The following is a 25,897-nucleotide window of genomic DNA, read 5'->3' on the forward strand; positions in this document are numbered from 1 at the left end:
ATCTCTTTTCCCCAAATGTTGTGAGACAGTGCAGCTTCTCCTGCAATAAACTGCAATAAAGTTTGTTCTGCTCTTCAGTAAAGACCTGAAATTTCAATCGTATCAGTAATTCACAGAGAAGATTAACCAGTCGTGCATGTTTGATAGTGTTTGAAGACTATACAGAGGAGTCAGAGATAAGAGAGTTACTTTTACATGTATAAAGACCAAAAGAAATGAAAATCAAAGGCTAGTTAATTATGCATGGTTCTGCAAAAATTAGTAATTAGGCAGCATACGGAAGTGGGACTGGATATCACTATAGTGCTGATGTTTGCCAAATATTCACCATCAGTCGCTAATTATCTTGGATTGGATTATGAAATTAGCTTTATTTAGTAATAAGAAATGTATTATTATTTATTATTTTATTGAGTTTAGGTCTCAGCACCAAACCCTCAGTTTAGTTTGTTGTCCTTTTCAACCAGTTTAGTCATTTGCTTCTTAAATTAAAACTTCTTGTAATGTCATTTACTCAGGAAACATTTAACAGGCCTCAGCTGCAGAGAGAGTTTAGCAACCTAGTATTTAAGAATGAACATTTAATGGTGAATTAACATTTAATCCAAAAGTCTTAAGCATCAATTAATTTTTAATCCAATCAAAATTTAATCCAAAATGACGGAGCACTGTGATATTTTATATTTAGCATAGCTAAAAGATGCCATTTTACGTTTCTTTTGCACATTTGCAATGTGTTCATAAGAGCTGCTTTATGGTTAAGATTGGAACTGATTGGAAGCAGTTATATTGGATGACAAAGAATTTAAGCTATTTGTGTAGCAGGAGAACTGGATAGTCTTCCTCAGATTCACATGGATAAATTAACACCTACCTGGCACCATCAGTGTCACATTCGATTACACATGCGTGCACATTATCTCTCCATTAAAACATCCAACCAGAAATGTTCCTTAGTCTCCCTCGGTAAAGTAAGCGTTCAAAACGCTGGAGGTATTTCTGGAAAATCTTTCTTTGTTACTTTCTTTTCACAGAATAATATCACAAAGGCATGTAATGGACATTTCACAGTACAGTGCCTTAATTAAATTTTCAATCGTGCAAGACATCTTTGCTAATGCTATTTTTGTAACCAGTTTGAGGGCTTTTCACCATCATCAAACCTTCACTTACAGCTCTAGGAAAAAAAACTGTCCACATATGAGTCCATATATATTGACTGGTGCTTATTTTGGTGCTAATTTTGCCTCTTTAACCTCTCAAGGCACTCATACGTTTACATTTGACAGATGTTAGATTGACTAAAACCATTATAAGTCCTTGACTGGCTTTTTTTGTGCGAAACAAAGTAACACAAATTCTATATAACTGTGTGTGTGTGTGTGTGTGTGTGTGTGTGTGTGTGTGTGTGTACGTGTGTGTGTGTGCTTGGAATGAAAGGGTATCGGGTCAATAAATATGATCACATATCTTGCTGTTACATGTGTGTCTAAAGAGCTGGTCAATAGAAATCAATGACTGGACTAAAAACACAGTGTGTTATCATTAGAGGGAAGGCAGGAAATACCCTGACCACAGCAAAACGCTAATAGAGCCAGACACTTTATAGTGAAGTATACCACCGGGGTTCCTTTTTCTTTTCTTTTTTTAATTGTAGCCTTAAATTACACTCGGTATTGTCAACAAACCACCTCTTGTTCTGGATTACTTCTTTATTTTACTTGTAATATTGCAATCTCTCTCTCTTTCTCCCTGCACTAGAAGACACAGGGAAAAACTCCAGGTTCATTTCTCTGATAGCCGCAGCCTGAGGGACTGCAGTGTCAACGCCTCTGGCCTCATGTCCAAATCTACTCCCAGGCTCCAATACAGCTTTCAACTCCAAAAGGTAAGTATTTACAGAGTATTGATTTATTTCCACTCATATCTTTATTATCATAAAAAACAAAAAAATTCATCTTAATATGTATCATACTTCTCTTAAAACAGAGTCTTAGAGTGCTTGACAGGATGATGTACAACGTGTGTCTTAATAATCTCTCTAGTGGCTGAAGCCTTTTGTTCCCGCTCATATCTGACAGGGGCTGAGAGACAGTGGGGAATAAGAGTTTCAAATACATGCATCATGTGTTATACAGAAAGAAATCTGCTTGTCATGTTCACAATGACAGATTCCTGGGACAAACTGCAGATTGGAAATTCTAATCTGTGGCGTGTCACTGATCCTAAATTCACCATGCAATCACAGCAATAATACTGTATAGTAGACAAATAATGTTGACACTTTACTAGTAGTATTTTACTCCTGAGAATGTGAAAAATGTGTTTTTGGTGCATTCAGTTGCTGTATCGAATTCTTTTTCAAGCAGAGGTAAAAATGTGCAGCAGGATGGAGCAGTTTGTGAAAAATGTGACCCTGAACTCAGCTCAGAAAAGTTGTGTGATTAAATTATTAATCTAATGAAGATACACAACACTGAGACATTTTGGAGATAAACAGTACGAGCCAAAAGGAGAAAAAATCTAATTTTGGTAGCAATTTCTTGTGATGAAAGCTCACAAAGACAACCCCCTGGTTTACGTAAAAAGAAATGGCAGGGTGTAGACATAAAAGAACAAAATAGCTTGAAATTAATTGAAAGCCACCACAGCCTGCAGTGGCAGCCACTGTTGGAGAGAGAACTGACCCAGACCTTCATAGCAGAGCATGAGGAGGATGTAGATGGCACTGATAAGGCTGATGTCTCCACCGAATCCCAGGGTAATTCTAGCCTAAATCACACTTATAAAGGTCTCATCAAAAGAGTGCAATCGCCGTGAAGCATTAGCACTTTCGTTGGTGTTAGAAAAATAGTCACATATTATCTGCATGTTTTGTTTTCTTCTTCTTAATAAGATGCCATTTTGCTGTTTGTTTTTGTTATTCAGAGGGCCACTTTCTTTCATTGTTTGAGGAAGTTATACACATAACTGCTTTTCTATCACATGCATGTGCTAATGTTCACCTGCTCTTTATATGCTCTCCAGGTGTTACTGACCCTCACAAATTGCAAGCAACAGCAAACTGCAGTTAGCACAATGTGAAAGCTTTTTGAAGGCGTCACTGGAAAAGATGGCTTTGAGCGGTTGACAGCTAAGAAGTCGTACAACATTTAATTTTATCCTGCAGCTCTGAAGTAGCTGTTTTTAAGTAACATACAAGTCAGATAAGACAGAACACAGCACATGATTTCACTACTGCATAGACAAATTCATAACTCACCTTCCACTGACACCAAACCAGTCTCAGCACATCGGAGCCCAGTTTAATGTATTTCAGTCAGACGCAGGCCTATTGTCCCATAGCACAATAGAAGGCTATTATATTAACATCATGACTATGAGAGTGTGTTGACAGGAATGTATGAGGCCTCAGCATGTAGTGAAGCCCTGTATCCAGCCACAAAATGCATTTGGAGCTGGACACAGGGAGGAAGCCAGGAGGAAGGCAAAGACCAAAATAACAGTAATAACACCACAACACAGAAACACAAGCTATAATAAAACAGTGTGAAGGAAGCTGAAGGTGGGATGGGAAAGATCACTGGCTATAAGCACCCAGGAGGGGGCATGAGCTGAACTGAACGAGGAAAGATTAACAAGTGAAAAGTATTTTTTCACAGATTTGACACAGCGACCCCAGACCACTGCTTCTCTCCACCCACTCCCACAGCTTGCCACCAGCTAGGGAGAGGACATGTGCTGTGGGTGGTGCAGTTCTCTTGGTTTTCTTTAAAGGATAAGTTAGACTGACAAAATGGAAAAACTGTACAAGGAAGAACAGAGCAAAGTGTTCTTTAAAGAGGCTCAAAACATTTGCTGCATAACTCCTCAGCATCTTGTGTGTGCGTTTGAGTCAGGCGGCGATGAGCGCAGTGAGCTGTGAACACTGGCTCTGTCGAGGCAGGTGCAGAGGGGAGGATAAAGTCCATTTCGGTCAGTGTCTTCCTTGTCCTCTCTATGATAAACTGATGTGCCACTCAAGTATCTTTAACCTCCCCCAAAAATGTTTCAACTCCCTGAACTCTGCCGTTATAGACCAATACATTTTACCTCAAGGTGTGCTGAGTAGCAATGTAAAGACTTATACAGTATATGCTGACATCATTGTTACACAATGCTCTCTGCAGCAATGCTCCGGGACTGAGCCAACTCAGGTTACTAAACCCTTGGCACCTTTTTAAAATAGACACCTGGGCACCTGCACTGCCTCTATACTATGTGTACTTAACAGCCCTGAACTATTATATCCAACTTCTCTGCAGACCTGCCCCGGCTCATGCAGTATTTGTACATCTTTGTCTGTCTGTTCCATCTGTCATTGCAAATACCTATAAATATTTGCACATCTGGAACCATTCCTGTGCATATGTTCCCTCCATCTGTAATTCTAAATTTGAATAGCCACATTCCTGCACATAACTGTAAATATGCAGACCTTAAGCGTTATATATGAGTCATATACTGTAGGATAGAATAGCATGACTTGTTTCAATGCACTTTTAAGGGAAAGGAGATATGTAATTGCGTTGTTAAACAACTCCCACTTCCTCTGAGAGTTGATTCAACACCTCTATGGCATTAAGATTGTGTCTCAAATACAAAGAAATAGGGTACATACCCATGAGGGACACTGGAATGAAACAGACATGCACCAACATGAAAGAATAGGGGCACACAGGCTGGGAAGACAAGACTAGAAAAACTCAATTCCCTACAACCAGAAGCTGGAGGTAACTAACTAGCTATACTCTAAGAAGAGACTGGGTCACCCTCAGGAATGATGCAAGGCTACTGGTGAGCATACAGTATGAATACTTTATGGGCATAAAGAATGATAAGGGCCACAGAACAGAGCCTTGTGAATGAAAAGCCACAAAAATACGACCTCAAGATATTTTAGTAAAAGCTCTGGTGTGACACAAGGCTGGGTTCTGTCACACCAAAGTCAATTTTACAATACCCTGAGGTTTCTTTCTACATGACAAGACTTACACCAAGGAAGCACCAATTATGGAAGATTAACTCTTTTTAAAGATGATGGGCCCTATTTTAACGATCTGAAACGCAAGTATGAAACGCAAAACGCAAGTAGCTTTGTGGGCGGATCTCGGCCGCTGTTGCTATTATACCGGCGGGATAAATGACTCTTGCGCCCGACGCAAATCTAAAATGGGTTGGTCTGAAGTAGCTAGGTGTGGTTTTAACGCGTGCAATAAACCAATCAGAGCGTCTCTCTCATTCCCTTTAAGAGCAGGGCGCGCTTGTTCCATGGCGGATTACTATTATGACGCGGATTTGCCTGGCGCACGCCAGCGGGAGCTGCCGGTGCGAGATGCGCAAAGTAATAAATGCCCGTCTTTGGCCGGGTGGCGATGTTGCTGTCCGCCCCCTTCGGGCGTCTTCTCCTCAAGTCTGGAGAGGATTTTGCTGCAGCCATGGAGCGTGGGCGCCTCCAAACGCACCACCTGCACCTGTTGTGCCCCTTCCTCCTCCCCCACTCCATCTCCGTCCACCCGCTCCATCAGGAGCGCATCGCGCATTACTCCCGGACCAGATCCCCCCGTAGTTCAACAACCGTCTGCTTAAGTCCTCTAATATTTCCTCATTTATGTCATCAACACATCCATGATTCATGGAAATGTTGTGTAAAACACAACAAGCCACAAAGAATGCTGCGACTTTTTGAGGACTGTACTGTAAAGTGCCTCCTGACCTATCCAAACACCTGGAAGCGCATTTTCAGTAATATTTTCCTTTGTAATTATGTATGGTTTGCCAAAATGGGAACTGCTGCATCCATTTAGATGAGAGAAGTGTACGCGGTTGTGCACACGCTACATTATGGCCAAGCATGGCCCTAAAATAGCAACTGAATAACGCGCTACTGACTTTAGACTAGCACCGACTTTAGACCAGGTATTTCCTGGTCACTGGCGGAATTGTTTTCTGAAACTGCAGAATAGCACAAAGTAACGTTTGCGCCGGAACACGCCTCCTCTTTTCGCTGAACCGCCCCCAGGAGCGCAAATACATTCCCTATTTTACCGACGTACGTCTGTGGAGGGAAAAGTCCGCTGTGCGTCGGGTGCAAAATAGGAATGATACGTGCGTCGGTGTACAAAGGCAATTGCGCTGAGTGCAAGATAGGGCCCGATTTCTTATTATGTCATCAGATGTACAAAAAGTACTAGCAGAAGTAGCTAAGGAAAGGATCATTATTTGTGTAAAAAAAGAAAAATATCTGAAAGGTTTAAATAAACAAGCATTGGACAGGTGCAGGAATTTGCTTTCTGCTCTCCCTTTTGAGTATTTTCAAATTAAAAGAAATTTTGAAATACAGTAGGTCCAGCAAGTTCATGTGCATAAAAACTACGGGCCCTATATTGCACCCGGATCAGCGCAGCGCAAAGCCTGACGCAAGTATCTGTGCTAGTTTATGACTGACGCAGTTGTACATTTTTCGTCCAGCGCCGACGACGTTTAAATAGCAAAAGCACCTGCGCCCATCTGTGCGCCCATGGGTGTGCTGGTCTTACAGGGAGGTGTGTTCAGGTGCATTCTTGGCGTATTGCTATCTTGAGGCAGCGGAATGTGATCGCGCCATTGACCAACAAAAACCTGGTCTGAAGTTAAAGGGGTGATAGAATGCAAAACCGATTTTACCTTGTCATAGTTGAATAACGACAGTTTGGTGGGTAAATAGGACATACATAGAAGCTCAAAATCCCATTGACACCACTTTACTATGAAAATCTCATATTTTGAAACTGCCGCTGAAAACGGGCAAATCTCAACAAAGCTAGAAGCTTACGTAAGCATCCCAAGACCTGTACCTTCGTCATGCCCATGGATGTATTAAGAGAACGGTCACGCCCCAACATTTACATAGGCTACACAACTGACCTGAGATCAGGTAGTCTTCTGAATCTAGGTCGCGCAGATCTCTGCTATTCCATTACAAAATTCACTTCTGAAACTTTTTTATGCGAGAAATCAACTATGTAAATAGATATAGGTAGATAGAGCTCCGTCACGGCTGGCAGCCCATGGCACTCCATACCCACGCAAAGTCACAGTTTTTTGGGTGAATGGACTACCAAACGCCACTGCCTGGACAGAGCTCCAGGGCCTGCAGTTCCCCTCTTCCTGCTAGCTAAATGGCCGGTGTGTGTAAGTGAGAGCGCGGTCAGCAAGCTTGTTACGCCAACAATCTCTTACCACAGGTTCAAGTTAATCTGATAATGTATGTAATTATAATGTGTTGAGTTATTTAAACAAACGATCGGTGAAATAAACGCCTCTTGTCCACGAGTCTCATTGATAGAGCCTGCGGCTGGATGTAGCTCTATCAATGAGAGCTAGCTAGCCTCCTCTCAGAATTCCTCTGAAATTCACAAAAATTTATAAAATTGAAATCGGACACCATTGTCAGCTTTATAAGACCTTGGGGTAGAGGTTATGTAAGTGGCGTGACGAAATTCAAACCATACCTAATTACTCCGAAAATGAAGCTGACTAGCCGCAATCTCTACACATAGGATTGAAGGAACAGTCGCAGCTAACGAAATCCCTAGATAGTGTTCACAAAAATTAATTAAATTGAAATCGGACACCATTGTTAGCTTTGTAAGACCTTGGGATAGCTGTGATATAAGTGCCGTGACGAAATTCAAACTGTAAATATAGCTACTATAGTTATGCCGAAAGAGTAGCTAGCTAGCAGCGATCTTTTCCCATTGTATTGAATGGGTATATAGCTAGCTAGCTGCTCCTCCTAACAAAACGCCTGACGTTCATAAAAATGCCTTACATTGAAAACGGACACAACGTTAGCTTTGTAAGACCTTGGGATAGCTGTGATATAAGTGCTGTGACGAAATTCAAACTATAAATATAGTTATGCCGGCAGCCGGCCGTAGAGCCCCAGCAGTGCAGTAGCTAATCCACAAAGGGTGACTTTGCCCTGGGTATGACGCCCAGCAGGCTGCTGCTTTCTCGTCAGACTGTGTGGAGCTCCTAAAGTCCGTCTTACCAAATTTGAACAGCCCATATTTGAGCTTTATATAGTTGATTTCTCGCTTAAAAAGTCTCATAAGTGAATTTGGTAACGAAACAATGCAGTGTCTGGAATATGACATTCTGTCGCATCACTAATGTGTGTGTATGGGGATTCGCTCAACCAATCAGCGCGCGTCTCTAATGTGTGTGTATAGGGATTCGCTCAACCAATCAGCGCGCGTCTCTAATGTGTGTGTATGGGGATTCCCTCAGCCAATCAGTGTGCAGCTCATCTAAATATTCATGAGCATACCATATTTCGAAGAAAAGCTCTTGTTACAAATAGGGCCAAAACACAGGGATGCATAACAGCATTGGCAATAAAATATCAACCAGGCCATTTTCAGCCCAACCAATGTTACATACCCCATTAGGAGACCATAAGGAACAGTGTTAAATACCCTATATAATCATTCTATCACCCCTTTAATAACACAGCATTTCATTGTTATTTCAACAGCACATTACATGTTATTATGGTTACTGGCGCTTTCACTTCATGCACAAGCAGATCAGTTTCTTCTCCTGAAAATCTCCCTTTCCTGCTTAGCAAATCCGCCATTATAATAGCAATGCGCCAAGGTACAAACGTGTCTGGCTTTTAAAGGGAATGGGAGATGACACTGATTGGTTTATTGCATGTTACGCCCAAAACACACCTATGATTAATTAAGACACTAAGTACAACCCTTTTGAACCATGCGCCTGGCACACAGACCCTTTTTTCCGCCGTTAACTTAGCAAAAGTGGATTCGTACATTCCTTAAACGCACCTGCGCCAGGTGCGTCACGCCGTGCGCTTAGATTGTTAAAATAAGTTTTGGGTTTTTGATCATAGCTTTTAAAAAAACAACAGAAGGCACAGTGCCATCAGAGAATTAACCAGGGTTGAACATAAAATGGAGGACGAATATTAGCCACTTGTTTAGCAAGCATTGTGACAGCAGTGGGGATGATATGAAAGCTTCTTTAGCTCCATGATTAATGACAGGCCAGTGCAGCTTTAAAAAAATAAATAAAGCTGTCTAATGTAATGCTAATGTGTATGTCAGCACATCATTCTAAAACAGCTGATTAACATTTTGGTCAGGTAAAGCCAAAACTGTGTTTTAGTCACGTTGGCACATTGCTCAGTTTGAGCAGTAAACTACAGCTGGTGGTGGTTTGTGCTGCTGCTAACTCAAGGAATGTCCTTCATGAAGAATGGTCAAATAGCCCATTATGCACAGTTCAAGACCTGTGATTTAATGGTAATCCAAGGAGCATTAATGCTGCTCTGAATGCATAGGTTTTACCTTTCTCCTTGTTATGTCGTTGATAGTCAACATATTGATAGATGTTTCTCCATTTCTGTCAAGCTCCTGTATTTTCCCTTTGTCTCCCCTTGAAATAAATCCACATTGTGTTTATCCAAGGTTTTCACAAGTGGCATAAAACAAGGCAAAAGTGAGATAGGAGGGAACAAGTGAAATGGGTTACATCACACAGGTCTGCCATTGTCTGCCACAAGCTATTTATTTTATCCCCTAACATAGATACCATCCCCCAGGGAAAGTTTGCGGCGGTAATTGTTACAGAAAGTGAGGCGTTCTCCACCTGCAGGGTATACGACAGGGTGGCCAAAATAATCCTATTTTCTCGCACAACTAGCGAACAGCAGTAACAACTCCCTCTGGGAGTCAAGGGTGTAAGGGAGAAAAAGAGGCTTATCGGACAAGAGAACCCTGAACTGGCTCTAAGTCACATGCAGTTTCTTTAATTATGTAAAATCAGACAGAGAGAAAGGGGCAGTGCAGAATGTAATGTAACTGGAATAACAGAATTATCTTGTGACTTACAGTAGTGTCTCACAGGGGGGTTCTTGGGGCATTCATGGCCGCTGTGCCACAGCCCTGTGTCGGGCCTGTTGTAAGATAACTGTGTTAATTTTGATAAGAATAGAGGGAAAGAATTGAGCAGGGGAATTCTTTAGAAAACAATTAATGTAATCTTGTGTGGGATTAATTCTTTATTGCAGCCGGAGTGCTGTGAGGGCCATGGTGGAGTTTATTCACAAAGTGTCCCCTCCTAATCTGCACTAAAATGTAAAGTGTAATTAAAGACAGTCTGCCTGACTAAGGGGGGGAGGGAGGATACATCAGTGAGGGAACATCCTCAACCTGACAGGGGACTTAAACCTTGTTGGGGACTTGCTGTTAAGCCACATAGGCCTACTGTTTCCCCAGCATTATGTATTATACCCTGAGCTTATTTCCTGTGTTGACTTACATAATCGCTTACACCTGACCATCTTGTTTTCAAATCCAAGCTAAACTATAATAAAGTAGCTTTCTCATAGCGTGAGGATACTAAGGAAGATACATCCTGAAGGCACAATTACCATGTCCCTGTATGCACTATTCTTCTTCATGTTTTGCAGAGCTGCGGTTCTCACGGATCGTCTGTTAAGGGCAACAGCGTGGCACCAGGGACATCAACAGTAACCCCACCTATTCTCAGCAGAGCGCTGTCTAAAGGGAAACGCTTCAGGTGACAATGCGACATCCTCTTCTTTCCTTTTTCATATATTTCACTATATCCAGACATGAGAGCCAGCCAAGTGAGAAATGTAATCATCCTGCAATATGGTAGAAAATATAGAGGATTATTGGTATAGCTAGTTTAATTAAATGAAAATTAGAGTCTTTTAAAATAGTTGGGAAAGAAGATGGCTTTATTTACATGGAATGTCCAGTAAATTGTGCAAAGGGATTAAATGTGTGCTCATGCAGATTCTGAATTGCACACGGATAGGGAAGAGGAGACATACTGTGAGTAGAAGCAAATTTGAATGTGCAGAGTTAAACATTGATTGAACCAAATTCCTTTCATACCATCTTTCAAATGACAGAAGATTCAACAAAATTAACATCTTGCTACGAGGGATCTCGGAAGCAGTTGTGCTTTGTGCTCACAGCAGTCAGTATTAAATGCTGCCATTTTAAATCCTCAGAAGAACACAGGGATGTGAGTATAGAGCGTGCTACAATGGCCCTATCTGGGATGTTTACAGAAAAGCTTCATTTGCTTTGATGATATGGGTGAAGGCACACTTGAAAGTTAATGACATTCAGACACACAACGTGAAAGAAGTAATTTCACAAAAATGTATTTCCCTTAGCACCTATTACACTCATTGTTGGCAAATCACTAATTGATTGATGATAAATGTCTACATTTTACTTGATCTGGTGGTGGTGAGCAGCATGGGAAGCAATTTTGGATAAGAGGGTTGTAACTTTTCTGAGAACAGGCTGTGCGTAAAGCTCCACATATTTTTGTAAAGTCATATTACATTATTGTGTGTGCATTAGACAAACTTTCAGCCTTATGTAGTGAGGACATACAGTACAGGATGAACAGTGATTACAGAGACAGCTATGTTTGCAGAGATAATGGGGAACTCAGAGGTTGTGTGTGTACAGGCAGAGGGAGTTTTTAGATGTCTGGTTGACTATGATGACAACTTTTTTGAAAACCCAACTGAGGCGGCAGTTGTTCTCTGTTTTAATGGACCGCTGCTGTGTCGCAGAGGAAAGTTTGTTCCAAAAGATTGTCATGTGTGGCTGCAGGGAGGGTGCCAACTCACTCTGTTTTATTTTTTCCCCACAGTGTCATGCAGGTGCTTCTTGGAGGGCAGCTGACAGTCAATCACCTGTTCAGCTTGTTCTCAGAGTAGGAAGAGGCAGGGGAGAACTAGGCTGTGATGGATGATGTTGAGATGCTTTAAGCTATTGACCTGAGAAAAGTGGACCACATTTTGAGCTATCAGGAGAAATGCCCCATAAAAGCATATCAATATGGCCCATCAATACTGCTGCAGAAGGTTACCTGTGAATCAAAGGCTTTATCACTGGGTATGAGCATGTGTAGATTGATTAACATGCTTGAATGCACAGTATATCTGTTGAACTGGGATTTTGCTTAAACAATGTAGACATCACATAAATCACTGACAATAAAGACATAAGAGTAAGACAAAAAACAGATGCTCTTAAACCAAAAAAGAGTTAGGGTTAGGGTTTCCATCTGTTAGGCTGCACTTAGGCACAGTGGTGTTTTGAACTTTAGCATGCTAACATGTTCGGCACATATAATGTTGACCATATTAACTGCTGTAGTTTAGTATTTTAGCATGCTAACATGCTCAGAATGATAATGCTAACATGCTGATGTTTAGCAGATATAATGCTTACCATGTTCACCATCGGAGTTTAGTATTTTAGCATACTTAACATGCTCACAATGATGATGATAACATGCTGATGTTTAGCAGATATAATGTTTATAATGTTCAACATCGTAGTTTAGTTTTTTTTAGCATGCTAACATTTGCTAATTAGTAGTAAACACAAAGTGCATCTAAGGCTGATGGGAATAGTAGTTTTGCAGGTAGGTTATTTTGTCATAAATGAATGGAGTTAGAGGAAAAGCCAGGGGATCATTAAAATCAGTAGAATGTTTGTCTGTAAAAAAAAAAAAATATCCATCCAGTGGTTGTTGAGAAAAGACTATGGACCAAACACAGACATCCCTAGAGTTTTTTTCACATGCATAGGCCTACATTAGTTAAGTGCTGTGTCAGGATATCCTGCTGGTTCTGTTGAGAATGGTGTTTACTCGTGTCACACGTCATCCTCCTCTGTCTCCTCTGTCGTTTCTGACTCTCTCTACTATGTCCGAAAGAGGCACAAACAGTAAAGGATTTAAAAAATATGTGCTGGATTACTCTCACAGCCAGACTTACCCATTTAACATCAGGAGGATGTACATTTGTCGGTGAATTGTAGAGATAAGCAGCTGCCTTTCAGTTTTAGACCTTAACATTCAATAATTACAACAGCCTGGTGATAGTGTTCACAAAAACATATTTGGATTTTTCCAGCTTTCAATTAATTCTAATTAAAAAAATCGGCCAACAAAACAGACTTTATTCTATCAACTTTTTATATCAGTCGATACAAATGCTAATGCTGTTGAAGACTTGAGCCAACATTAGCCATGCTTATTTTTCCACAGCCACGGACATTTGGAAATTGTTATAGCTGAAATCTTTTTTGCACAGTGTTCTCGTCAGCTATCAATTATTAAGAGGTCTGCTGGACTATTTAGTTTACTGCATGGATTAAAAGGAATGAGGAAGTTCAGTTTAAGGACAAGCTAGAAAATCTTAAAGTTTGGACATCTCGATTACTAAACACACTTCAACATATTTGTGTGGCTGCCGCAATGCCAAATAAACTAAACATTTGTATTTCCATGTCCCACACGTGCTGTGGAAGCTGCTTGACCTTGCATGATATACACATCAGATTGTAGTATAGTGCAGTAGAACTTTGGTTCACATTTGATGTCATGGCTTTATATTAGAGTACAGGGATCTGCTTTGAAGTCATCCACCTGCTGCCTACAGAACAATTTAAAAACAGTGTGCCTAGACAGGAAGCACAGGTTCTTAAGACTGCCGCTTCGATCCTTCACGGCAACAGGATATCTACAGTATATTCTGGTCATTTTCATGTGTGTAGAAATAAGAAGAAATATACAATTGTATTAACTTCAGGAGGCTTTCAAGCTTAAGCAAAAAGGTAGTTCTCATAAAGTAACATTTAAGCAGTTTTTTAAGTAAGTAAAGTTTATTTATATAGCACTTTTCACAGATAAAAATCACAAAGTGCTTTACAATAAATTGGAAAATGATAAATAGAAGACATCAGAATACAAGGAAAACATAGGTATATCAAATCAGACAGCCATAAAAGCCCTTGTCTAACTAAAAGCCTTTTGAATAGCCAAGTCTTCAACTGCTTTTTAAAAGAATCAACAGCATTTGAACAACATAAAGAGAGTGGCAGTGCATTCCACAGCCTGGGTGCCACTGCCTGAAAAGATCAATGCCTTCTGGTTTTAAAATGAGTGCGTCGGATCACTAACAACATCTAACCTGATGACCTCAGACACCGGGAAGAAGTCTGACACTGTATCAGTTCAGAAATATAAGGAGGAGCTTGTCCGGGCAAGGCTCTAAAAGTAAGGACCAGAATTTCAAAATGAATTCTAAAATGAATTCAGTGAAGTGATGCCAAAACAGGTGTGATGTGCGCTCTTTTGCTTGTGTGAGTTAAAAGCCTCACAGCGGAGTTCTGATCAACCTGCAGACGGAAAAGCTCTTTCTTGTTCAAACATATAAAAAGACCGTTGCGATAATCTAAACGAGACGAGATAAAAGCATGGATGATCATTTCCAATTCAGCCTTCGACACCAAAGTTCAGAGTTTTGATATGTTCCTCGTTGAAAGTAGTAGTAGTTTCTGATTAACTGTTTGGCGTAATGCTCCAAGGACATCGCAGAATAAAAAACACCTAAATTCCTTAGGCTCGGTTGGACAGACGAGCCTAAAGCACCAATATGCTGCTTAATCAGTGGGACACTACTTTCAGAGGCAATAATTAGTGTTTCCGTCTTATCTAGGTTCAGCAGCAAATAGTTGTCACTTAACCACTGCTTGATGATAGTCAAGCAGTTTATCAAGGACGACAGTTTATGGAGTTCAGTAGCCTTAAAGGAGCAGTACAGCTGTGTTCCAGAAGTACTTGCATTTTTAGCCATTCAAGCTTTGTGGCTCCATGGAGTGCAATGCTGGTTGTTCATGGTCATTGATGGTCCCCAAAGGATGAATCATACTGCTTTTGGTGATTGTAGAGCAACCATTAGTTTCACATGTATGGTCCTGAGGAAAGTGTTTGATGGATTGTCAATAGAGGATCAAATGTAATGACTTGATCCTCTGACTTTAATCTAGCATCATCAGGTCCAAATTTCAATTTCCCCCGATACTGCGGCATATCAAAATCAGAATGATCTGACCAAATACCTGCGAAACTAATTACATCAGCATCAGCCTCAGCTGTAGTTTGTGCTAATTAACAAACGTTAGCATGCTAACAGGCTAAACTGGTGAACCTAGTAAATATTACCTGCTAATCACCAGCATGTTAGCATTGTCACTGTGGACAACCTACTGTAGCATGCAGATGTATACGTATTTAGCTCAAGTGCAGCCTCACAGAGCTGCCAGCATGGCTGCAGACTCTTGAGTTTGTTCTACCACAATCCCGTCTCTCCTGTATTTCATTGAGCCATGATTAATTATTTAATGTGTGTGTAATTTGCATTTGTAAATTACTATTCTTTTCACAACAACAAGTTTGAAGCTTACACTTCAATAACAAGGTCACCAATGTACAGAGTCAATTGTATGTGGAATATGATGCTTTTTTTCACACTCAAACATCAAATATCAAAGGTCAATCCAGTCCAGTCCATTATACATCAACACAGAAGATGAGATACATTTGATACAGTACATGAATTAGTGAGTGCTGTTTAAATTTGTGAAACCTTTGTAAAATAGTGTGTTAAATCTGTAATATTCAGCCCCTCCCCCCCTTATTGGTTTCCTTTCTGGTTACAGGAGCAGTTCCCTTTCACTCAGTCCTGCCCGACAACGGAGGGAAAGTAATTACTTCAGGACCCCACCCATTTCCAGAGGGAAACACAAAATAACAACGAATCTCATTGATGGATCCAGAGTAAACGGCCTGGTCTACAAACACTTGCAGGAGGACGATTCAACAGACATGGAGTCCATAAGAAGGTGAAACTTTTTCTTTCTTTTTTTGTTAGTTTTGTCTTGTTTGTTTGATCCTCAAAGAGGAAATTGTCTTTGCCCCTGATGTCAGATAGCCGGTTCAGTGATACTGAACCCCGGACTAACTGAGGTTAAGTTGGAGTGGCAGAAGGATAATTTTGGGAGAAATGAGTTTATAACTGAAACGCTCACAGTTCAAATCCGCGAAGTAGCTTATGAAATCTGATCCGGGGAAATAAATGAGATCTGCTGTGCCCTCCTTCAACTGGGACTGTCACAATTAATTTGGAGAACACACTTGATCCCAACTGCTCAACAGTATCATGGTGCTGGGGAAGTCCAGGAAATGAGTCTGTGTGTAGTCCACCCTACACTTGCCATTGGGTTGTTGCTGTGAATGAAAATGTGTTTTATCTGCAGGGTTTTATCAACAACAGTGCTCCAAAGCTAATTACCAGATGATGCATGAGTGAATGCATTTCAAGATGTCCAGAATGGGTTGATTTTGGCTAATGCTCTGTCTAAACAAGCTGAACATGGAGCATTATTGGGTGACTGCAGTCTTCTAGAACAAGACCACATATTGCAAAAGATTCATTTCAGGTATTAGCACATCTTTAATTTTCATCGTGCCCGTCCTGATGTCGAGTAAGGACAGCGAGTTGCCCTATTTTCATGGCTATCAAAAGTGAAGCACAGCTACTGCCGCTGTTTCAGGAAGCATTAAAAGCAGAGAAGACTTTTGGCAGAGCCACCTCTCGCCAGTTGGCTATCTGGGGGCTTAAAATAACTAACACATTTCAAAAGTACAGTCTGATGATCCTCACTGGCATGGGTTCAGAAAAATAGCTTGATGTGAAATCCTCCCTGACACGTTTGTTATCAAAGAGGGATGTTTGCCAGGGCTCTCAAGGAGGGAGGATATGATCCATGTAGAGACAAAGTATTTTAGTTGAATCTTTTCTTTTTACCTCAACAATCTTTTACAGATTATAAATAAGATTGATTGTTACGTAACATATACCAAAGCTGGAAAACATTTATCTTTCACTGTTTCAAGAAGAATACAGTACATGCATAATGTAAGGCTGGCATTTTTCTCTTAAACAAGTAGCACTAAAAGCATTACATTATTGCAGGTTTTATTTACAGATGCAGAAGAGAGCATATTCAAGCCTGAGTAAGGCAGTCCTATTTAGCATATGACTCAGGAACAGCCTAATTTGCTGTCAGCATGTGCAACTTGAGCGATGTCACTGTTCTCAGAAACGTTTGTCATTAAAGCAGTAGTGTCCCTCGTGCATTCCACGCACTTAAAAGTGCCTTGCAATGTTTTTATTAGCTTGCCAACCCGATTGAGCGCTGCAGTGGCTTGTAAGATGCACTGCAAGCTGCCAAACTCTTTATGTGACCTATTTCCATAATTTACATTTTTAAACAAAGCTCCATGGAGCTCTGCAGTTCTTTCAAATGGTTGTACGGGGAGATCCTCCAGGACATAACAGTTTCCCTCTTAATACACACACACACTTGTGTGCGCACACAGAATAACAAATAAACAAAGTGCTGAAGAAACTAATGAGAATTCCTTTTTAAAATCACAAAGGCGTAATCTTGTAAGCTATAGGCAATTTAACCTACCACAGCGTTTTCAAGTGTTTAGGAGAAGAGCTGAAATGAGAGGGCTTCTCATCTTCTTGGGAATAAGATTGCATTTGTACAGTTAAACATTTAAGATCTCATTAGCCATTGATAATTCCCTTGCAGATCCATCAGTCGAGTATATTTTGCTGGCCTACAGGAGGTTGAGATGGCATTTTTCTCGACTTACCAGCCATACAACACGCTACCAAGCTTACAACTCCCTCCTCCTCCTCCTCAAGCACCCACCTCTCCCTTGTTGCCATGGATACACCCTCTCATCTCTGAGAATGAGAAATGGGAGCTCGAAAAGAGAGTGAGAGAGCGAGAGAGGGGAAAGTGAGGGAAGAAGGAAGATTGTGCAGAGATGATGAGAGTGCAGCGAAGGAAAGATGGAGGCACAGAGTGCGGAAGAAAAGTGTTAAAAAAAAGAAAAAGAAACGAGAGCAGCAAGCAAACATGAAAAAAAAATACTCTGCCATGTTTTCCATTTTGTGACAACAAATACCCACAGGATTTGTCAGTTTCATTATCCAGTGTCAAAACATATATTTACCCATCACAGATAAGGACAGAATTGAAGGCAAATTTGCTTTAGGAGTTATTTTTAGATATGTTTTGATCTGCCGGATTTACCTCCAGCTTGCCATCGCCCTTCTAATACCGAGGGAGGAGTGGGAAAGTAATTCAATTATTTAAACTTGGTTATGCTACAAACAGTCTCTGAAGGCTGACAATAACACTGGCTGTCTCCTAAGGCTTTGCCGGGGTGATTCTAAATGTGAATTGAGTCTTCAGTAACAATATTAACTCTTGTTCACATTCAACTCCTATACAAACTTACCCACTTGACTCTGGATAAGTTTCCCTGCTCTGCTGTATTATTTTCATACTGAACATGATGCCTTTCAAGCTTGTCGGCACTGATTCGTGATACCTCACGCATACCTGATGGTTGAATGCTTCATCATGCAAACATACACAGGGAGACACTCACACCTACAAACACGCCATTCACCCCACATGTCACTTTATAGAGACAAATGTTTCATCACACATGTTCAAGGAGACACATTTTTACCATGTACTCTTACAGACCAGGGTCAAGAATCCACCAGCTGTGTTGCTAAAGCCTTAAATCTCCGATAAGGCAGTCATGAGAGAAGGATTTCTCAGTTAAACAATCATGCAGCAACAATACAGACTGCCCATGCCAAGGATTATAAATAATTACACAAGATTATGAACGAACAATTCCTAAATAATAATTGTGTTGGTGAAAGATGATTTTTTTTTTTTTTTTTGTGCAGAACAATGAGGGGAATGAAATGGTAAAAAGCACAAAACAATGGCAGCTTTATCGCCATATTCTTTATTACTCGCTCTCTTTTATTGCTCTTAGGAAATGAGTGTCTTGGACTTAAAGGTCATAATATTAAATGACTTGGTCTCTTTTTCTCACCCTGCCATTTCTATTCTTCTGCCTAAAGGTGTGATTCTGCTAGTGGAAAGGTCGGTGCCTTTCTCGACAGGACTTCACTCTCTCACTTTGCAGCCCGAAAGGGATGGACCGAAGTCCCGTGCACCCGTCTTGATAAGGGAACAACCTACCTTCCACCTTCCCTGCACACCCGTTCGGTGCCCATCATCCCCTCACTCCAAGCGTGTGACCTCGAGGCGGGGAACGTGGACACCAATGAGCAGAACCAAGGGGGGCTCCTCAAGTGGCACCCCGCGCCGGCCGGTAAGACAGCAGTGCCCATCAGCGATTCTTCCTCACTGCCCTGTGAGACTGTCGTGCTGGCACCTGGTGTTATACCCAACAGTGTTAGCCCTCCTGCCACCATCACAGTTACACTGGGGTCGGGGAAGAATCTCAGCTCTGCACAAACAACCTGTTCCATTGAAATTACTGTGAAACTCGCACAGGAATTAAAACAGAAAAGCCTTTCCCGCTACATGAAAATGTCTGGGTCTCACAGCGAGATCCACCACGGTGACACAAACACTCTCGAGGCTGGGGCTGTGCAGGAGTCAGAAGGGAAAAGCGTCCAATATTCTGCCAGAGTTCTGCACACAGGCGGTGGGACCAGAGGTTTGAAGGCAGCAGGCCAAAGAGAAGCCCAGGGACTGTGCCAAGGTCAGATGTCCCTTGCGTATGGAGGCGCAAACTACTCCTTGGCCACTAAAGGACCAAGCTGCAGAGGAACTGCAAACGCTTATGCCAAGCCCTCTACAAGCTGATTGGATTAACTCTGTAAAGCTTCAAATACACTGTTTTCCAATAACTGTATACCTTTGCTGGTGGCACAGGATGATTAGCAGGTGGGACCATCTGTGTGGCCACACAGACCAATAACAGATGGCTGTCGATTTTGAAGGAACTTGAACAGATTAAACTGCAGACGAAAAAAATTATTGACACAACAAAAGACATCAAATTATAAAGAAACAAAGACAAACAAACACATTGTGAATACATGTGACTCAGTAAGGAAAACAAAACCGTGACTTGAGTGGGAGCTTGACTTAAACAGTGTATTGAAAAAAATGCCACTATTTAAAAGGAGCTTCTACTTAGAAACCAAAATAGTGTGTCATCTCTATGTTGTTTCTCTATTGTAAAGAAATGAAATTATATATGTCATATAATATATGTCATATAGACGTATATATATTTGACATACAATTGTGACAAAATAAAGACTAAGATAACAGTGTTAATTAAGGGCTTTGTTCATCTCAATCCATTTTTTTATTTATATGAAGAATGTCTATGCTTGTTTGTAAATGGTTGCCTAGAATATACTGATAATCAATATAAACACCAAAGAAGTTCAAATAACATCTAATATAAAATATGCCAAGGTTAAGGCAAAATTAAATCTGTTTTCCCTTTATCTCCATGGCAACAGACACCTGTATCATGCACTGGATTTAATCACATACAGTGCCTTGCGAAAGTATTCGGCCCCCTTGAACGTTTCGACCTTTTGCCACATTTCAGGCCTCAAACATAAAGATATAAAACTGTAATGTTTTGTGAAGAATCAACAACAAGTGGGTCCCAATTATGAAGTGGAACGAAATTCATTGGCTATTTCAAACTTTTTTAACAAATAAAAAACTGAAAAAGTGGGCGTGCAAAATTATTCAGCCCCTTTACTTTCAGTGCAGCAAACTCTCTCCAGAAGTTCAGTGAGGATCTCTGAATGATCCAATGTTGACCTAAATGACTAATGATGATAAATAGAATCCAGCTGTGTGTAATCAAGTCTCCGTATAAATGCACCTGCTCTGTGATAGTCTCAGAGGTCCGTGTAAAGCGCAGAGAGCATCATGAAGAACAAGGAACACACCAGGCAGGTCCGAGATACTGTTGTGGAGAAGTTTAAAGCCGGATTTGGATACAAAAAGATTTCCCAAGCTTTAAATATCCCAAGGAGCACTGTGCAAGCGATAATATTGAAATGGAAGGAGTATCAGACCACTGCAAATCTACGAAGACCCGGCCGTCCCTCTAAACTTTCAGCTCATACAAGGAGAAGACTGATCAGAGATGCAGCCAAGAGGCCCATGATCACTCTGGATGAACTGCAGAGACCTACAGCTGAGGTGGGAGACTCTGTCCATAGGACAACAATCAGTCGTATACTGCACAAATCTGGCCTTTATGGAAGAGTGGCAAGAAGAAAGCCATTTCTTAACGATATCCATAAAAAGTGTCGTTTAAAGTTTGCCACAAGCCACCTGGGAGACACACCAAACATGTGGAAGAAGGTGCTCTGGTCAGATGAAACCAAAATCGAACTTTTTGGCAACAATGCAAAACGTTATGTTTGGCGTAAAAGCAACACAGCTCATCACCCTGAACACACCATCCCCACTGTCAAACATGGTGGTGGCAGCATCATGGTTTGGGCCTGCTTTTCTTCAGCAGGGACAGGGAAGATGGTTAAAATTGATGGGAAGATGGATGGAGCCAAATACAGGACCATTCTGGAAGAAAACCTGATGGAGTCTGCAAAAGACCTGAGACTGGGACGGAGATTTGTCTTCCAACAAGACAATGATCCAAAACATAAAGCAAAATCTACAATGGAATGGTTCACAAATAAACATATCCAGGTGTTAGAATGGCCAAGTCAAAGTCCAGACCTGAATCCAATCGAGAATCTGTGGAAAGAACTGAAAACTGCTGTTCACAAACGCTCTCCATCCAACCTCACTGAGCTCGAGCTGTTTTGCAAGGAGGAATGGGCAAAAATGTCAGTCTCGATGTGCAAAACTGATAGAGACATACCCCAGCGACTTACAGCTGTAATCGCAGCAAAAGGTGGCGCTACAAATTATTAACTTAAGGGGGCTGAATAATTTTGCACGCCCAATATTTCAGTTTTTTATTTGTTTAAAAGGTTTGAAATATCCAATAAATTTCGTTCCACTTCATTATTGTGTCCCACTTGTTGTTGATTCTTCACAAAAAATTACAGTTTTATATCTTTATGTTTGAGGCCTGAAATGTGGCAAAAGGTCGAAAAGTTCAAGGGGGCCGAATACTTTCGCAAGGCACTGTACATGTTAAGCTGTCCCCCATACCCCAACCCTAAAAACAGCCATGCTAATTAAGTATAGCTTTCATTTTAGTTTCAGATATAGGCAGCTTTTTAAAAACAAGGAAGTGGAGGTTTGGTGATGGAGCACTAACACTGTGGATGTGAAGAAAAAGGTATTTCAGTCTATATTTTCAGTCATAATTCCCATGATGCACTGTATCCTGTATCTATAGGCTATAAACACAAAAGATCAACTTCACTGTTTTGAATTATAATAATGGACATGGGGATTGTGGATGAAAATGAAGCAAGTCAAATGCAATTCTTTATTTTTGCCTCATTTACGTTGAATTCAGTATATCTGAATGTCCTCTCTTTCAGGCTTGCAATGACTGCTGGTGAGGTAAGTTGTACAGGACTTACAAGTGTGTATTATTGAGACTTCTTCTTCATCACTGCGCTGCAGAATAGAACCATCTTGAGTCTATAAGAAGGTTTTTATCAAGATTAAAACAAACTTTATTGTTCTTCAAGGGATAATTGTGCCAAGACAGCTGCATTGGAAACAAATTACCATCAATAGAAAACATTTAGGATTCTAAATACATACTGTGTTGGCTAGACAATTCACCACACATTTTACTGAATTTTCACGTTTACAGATTTACATTTACCCTGCAGTGTAAGACCCAACGCTGAATGTTAATGTAACTGCTGGATGTGTAAATAAGCAACTGTTTGTTCGGCATATCAACTTAAAAAGTGATGTGTCAATGTTGTGTTCACAACTTGTTTTCACAGTCTCATAACAGCCAAAGAAAATGGTTTTGCAGGTTTAACTGGTCTTCTTAACCTAATTGATCTTCTTACTTTAACAAAAACTACACATACATGCAGTAACCAATATTAAGGCACACCATAAAGTATGACACATTTATCATAAACACCACTGTTGTAGTCAAATTTAAAACTGGAAACAATGATGCAATGATTGATGATAGAAATCTTTTCCTAGTGTGGCACTAATGACAGGCCAGGCGGATATGAGAAAAAAGGATCGGCCTTTGATCGCAGCTCGTACTAAAAGCCTGAAACACTGTTTGAAGCACCAGTCGAGAGAGTCGCAATCTTATGCTGACTGGGTTCTTCTTCTGAAAAACGGAGCCAAGGGACACAGAGAAGACCCGCCTGAAGCTGCGATGACTTGGTTAACTATACCTGTTACTGTAATGAAGACAGAGGAAATATGAACACTGTGAATGAGCTTCAGACACGGTTCAGTCAATGAAAAAATATGACTTTCATGTCACATTGTTTCACGTCATTTAGGCCTTTAATAGGGATGACAATACCCATTTTCCAAAAGATATGTATTCAGGATCATGAAAGAATTTCCGCTTTTACATCAACGGCAACAGGACATCTTAGCCCACGCTTAACAAAGGCAGGATCCATTTGTGGACAACATAAGAGGATGCTGACTTTGTGTCGGGGCGGCAACGCACACATGCGAGGACGAAAATGAAGAAGATTATAAAGTAAGTGTTCTCATTACCTGAAGTGGGCCAGGTTTGTTGAAGGTGGGGTCCTGCAGCCATCCGATTAATCCTCACTGGTGTTGACTCTTTTATGTTTCCAAGGAATGTTGCACACACACACTGGTCTCCCTGGCTCAGTGTGAGAGGAAAACTGATGTGCCAGAGGTGCAGGGGGACAGTGAGGTTCCCCACCAGATGGCATGGAGATTATGAGGACAGCAGGCCAGCATGTGTAATGCAGCATGACCAGTGTGGATGTCTGCTAACATCTCTCAGCAGCTCCCCTCGACGTGGGATATCGGGTGATATTTAACATATCCAGTGGCCGTGTTAATACAAGTGGCAATTTCTTTTCCTGTAATTAAATATGATTTGCTTGGTTTTCAGTGACAACTCAGCTGACATGTGGGTACAGCACATTTATCAGTTCAAGCAGGATATCCTACTGTACAACTCAACCAACAAACACCAAAGGGATGATAATATTCTGTCTGTGCACAATGGCTTCTTTCTAACATTAATTCATTTTTAAGTGGTACACATTACAAAGTTTCTTATTTAGATTTTCTTGCCATCTGTCTTATATCTCTTCCTAAACAAACAAAGCGTCTCAAAAATAGAAAGTTGCACCAACTCTACCAGCTGTACTGTCCAATGTTGGAGGAGAGGTGGGATTCTGTGGGAGTATACAGAATATGGAGCGCTCATAAAGCTGTTGGATCCCTCTAATATTAAATATTTTATAACTGCATAAGAGCAATGGTTTATAGCTATGCTAGCGGCATGGCTCTTGGGTTGGCAATGTCAATTGGTAGCTCCACCATGAGGTTCACATTTGGTATTTTTAATGAAATGTCTTCAACTATAAATTGAATACAGGCATTCATGCCCCCCTCAGGATGAGCTGTATAATACCTTGGGGGTTTCCTTTGGTGAAATTTTCATTAAGCGCCAACATCAGGTCAAAATCTCAATACTTTATGATCAAATACCTGTAAAACCAAGACAGTCCCAACAGCCTCAGCTGTAGTTTGTGTTTAAGGCTAATTAACTAATGTTAGCATGCTAATGCTGCATTCATGTAGTGTAGGAAAATTCATGTAAATGCCACCCCAAGTTGAAAGAGAAATTTAGGTGTCACAACTTGCCAACTTGACAGAAACATGACAGACGAAAGTAAATGTTGGGTTTAACAACATTTGTATTCATTCCCATATTACATACATATCATTATTTTTGCTTACATGTAATTTGTAATAAGGCAATTAGTTTGTAGCTGCTGTACCATGAGCTGCTGTCCATGTAGAGTGACCTAGTTAGAAAAGTTATTCATTAGCTTTAACCCTGATAACAAGTCAGGTAAAGCAATATTTTTAGTGGTTTTAGAGAATGTACTGGTGCAGCAGCAAGCCTGCAACAAAATCACTAACATAAAGCTTCAAACTGGAAATAAATACTGGAACAGTGACCCTATCTATATCATTGTCATTGTGAGCATGTTAGCATGCTGACCTTAGCAGTTAGCTTAAGCACTGTTGTACAGCCTTACAGCTGCTAGCATGACTGCAGATGAATTGCTAAAGACTACTGGCTACTGCTTTTAACATAAGAGGTTTGTCTATGTATGACTCTTTAACAATGGTACAAAATCGTGAGCAGATAGAAGACTTTCCTCTTTGAGTCTGAGGAGCTGATATGACCTGACATTTACCAATGATGCTTTTGACAGCTGATTTTCTTTCCCTGCATTAAACTCTAATGTAGCTGTCATGGAAATATCTCACTGTGACATCCCATCAAACTAACAGTCAACTATCTATGCGAATAAGATAAGGGCTCATTTTCCTATTAGGAACACTTGCAATAATACAATCATGCAATCATCTCATATAAAGTTGTATTTAGATTTAGAGGGATTAGTGGAACAATGTACAGCAGTTAACATGTAGTTAGATTATCAATGGAGCAATGCAACAGTGCTTTAAAGCTTTAAATACAACACATATTTAGGCAGAAATGCACTGGATGATTTAGAAAGTTATGATTTTAGGCATCATTTTGTCATCATTGCCATCCAGTGGTGAGTCAAACTTGACATGAGCTCTGAAGTGTCGGTAAAGAACCAGCATGCTATATCTTTCATGAGCTTTCTGAAACGACGGTGCAAAAGCCCTATTCATCTTGTAGCATACTCAGATCATTAAGCTCTCCATTGGGAATCATATTTCCATATTTGTTAGGTCTGTCATCACACTGGCTTAATAGCCAGCCCAGACATATGGACGAGGGAGAATTAATTAAAACATAAAAATAAAAAATGATTTGGTTGCCTTCAAAAGGGCTCTGTCTGGTATATAATAATAATACTGGT

The 25,897-nt window shown here is 40.6% G+C and overlaps 1 protein-coding gene across 2 annotated transcripts in view; it reads left to right on the forward strand.

The window, feature by feature from the left end:
* nrg3b (neuregulin 3b) overlaps window positions 1-20,156 on the forward strand; it is a 222,297-nt gene extending 202,141 nt beyond the window's left edge. For both annotated transcript variants that reach the window (XM_039788573.1, XM_039788572.1), the window contains 4 exons: window positions 1,762-1,888; window positions 10,520-10,629; window positions 15,615-15,797; window positions 18,923-20,156. In XM_039788573.1, coding sequence (XP_039644507.1) covers window positions 1,762-1,888; window positions 10,520-10,629; window positions 15,615-15,797; window positions 18,923-19,676 — 1,174 coding nt within the window. In that variant the 3' untranslated portion in view covers window positions 19,677-20,156. The remainder of the gene's footprint in view (window positions 1-1,761; window positions 1,889-10,519; window positions 10,630-15,614; window positions 15,798-18,922) is intronic.
* Window positions 20,157-25,897: the final 5,741 nt, after the last annotated feature.

The sequence above is a fragment of the Perca fluviatilis genome, chromosome 21 (genome assembly GCF_010015445.1).
Source record: "Perca fluviatilis chromosome 21, GENO_Pfluv_1.0, whole genome shotgun sequence".
In the NCBI taxonomy this organism is placed as follows: domain Eukaryota; kingdom Metazoa; phylum Chordata; class Actinopteri; order Perciformes; family Percidae; genus Perca; species Perca fluviatilis.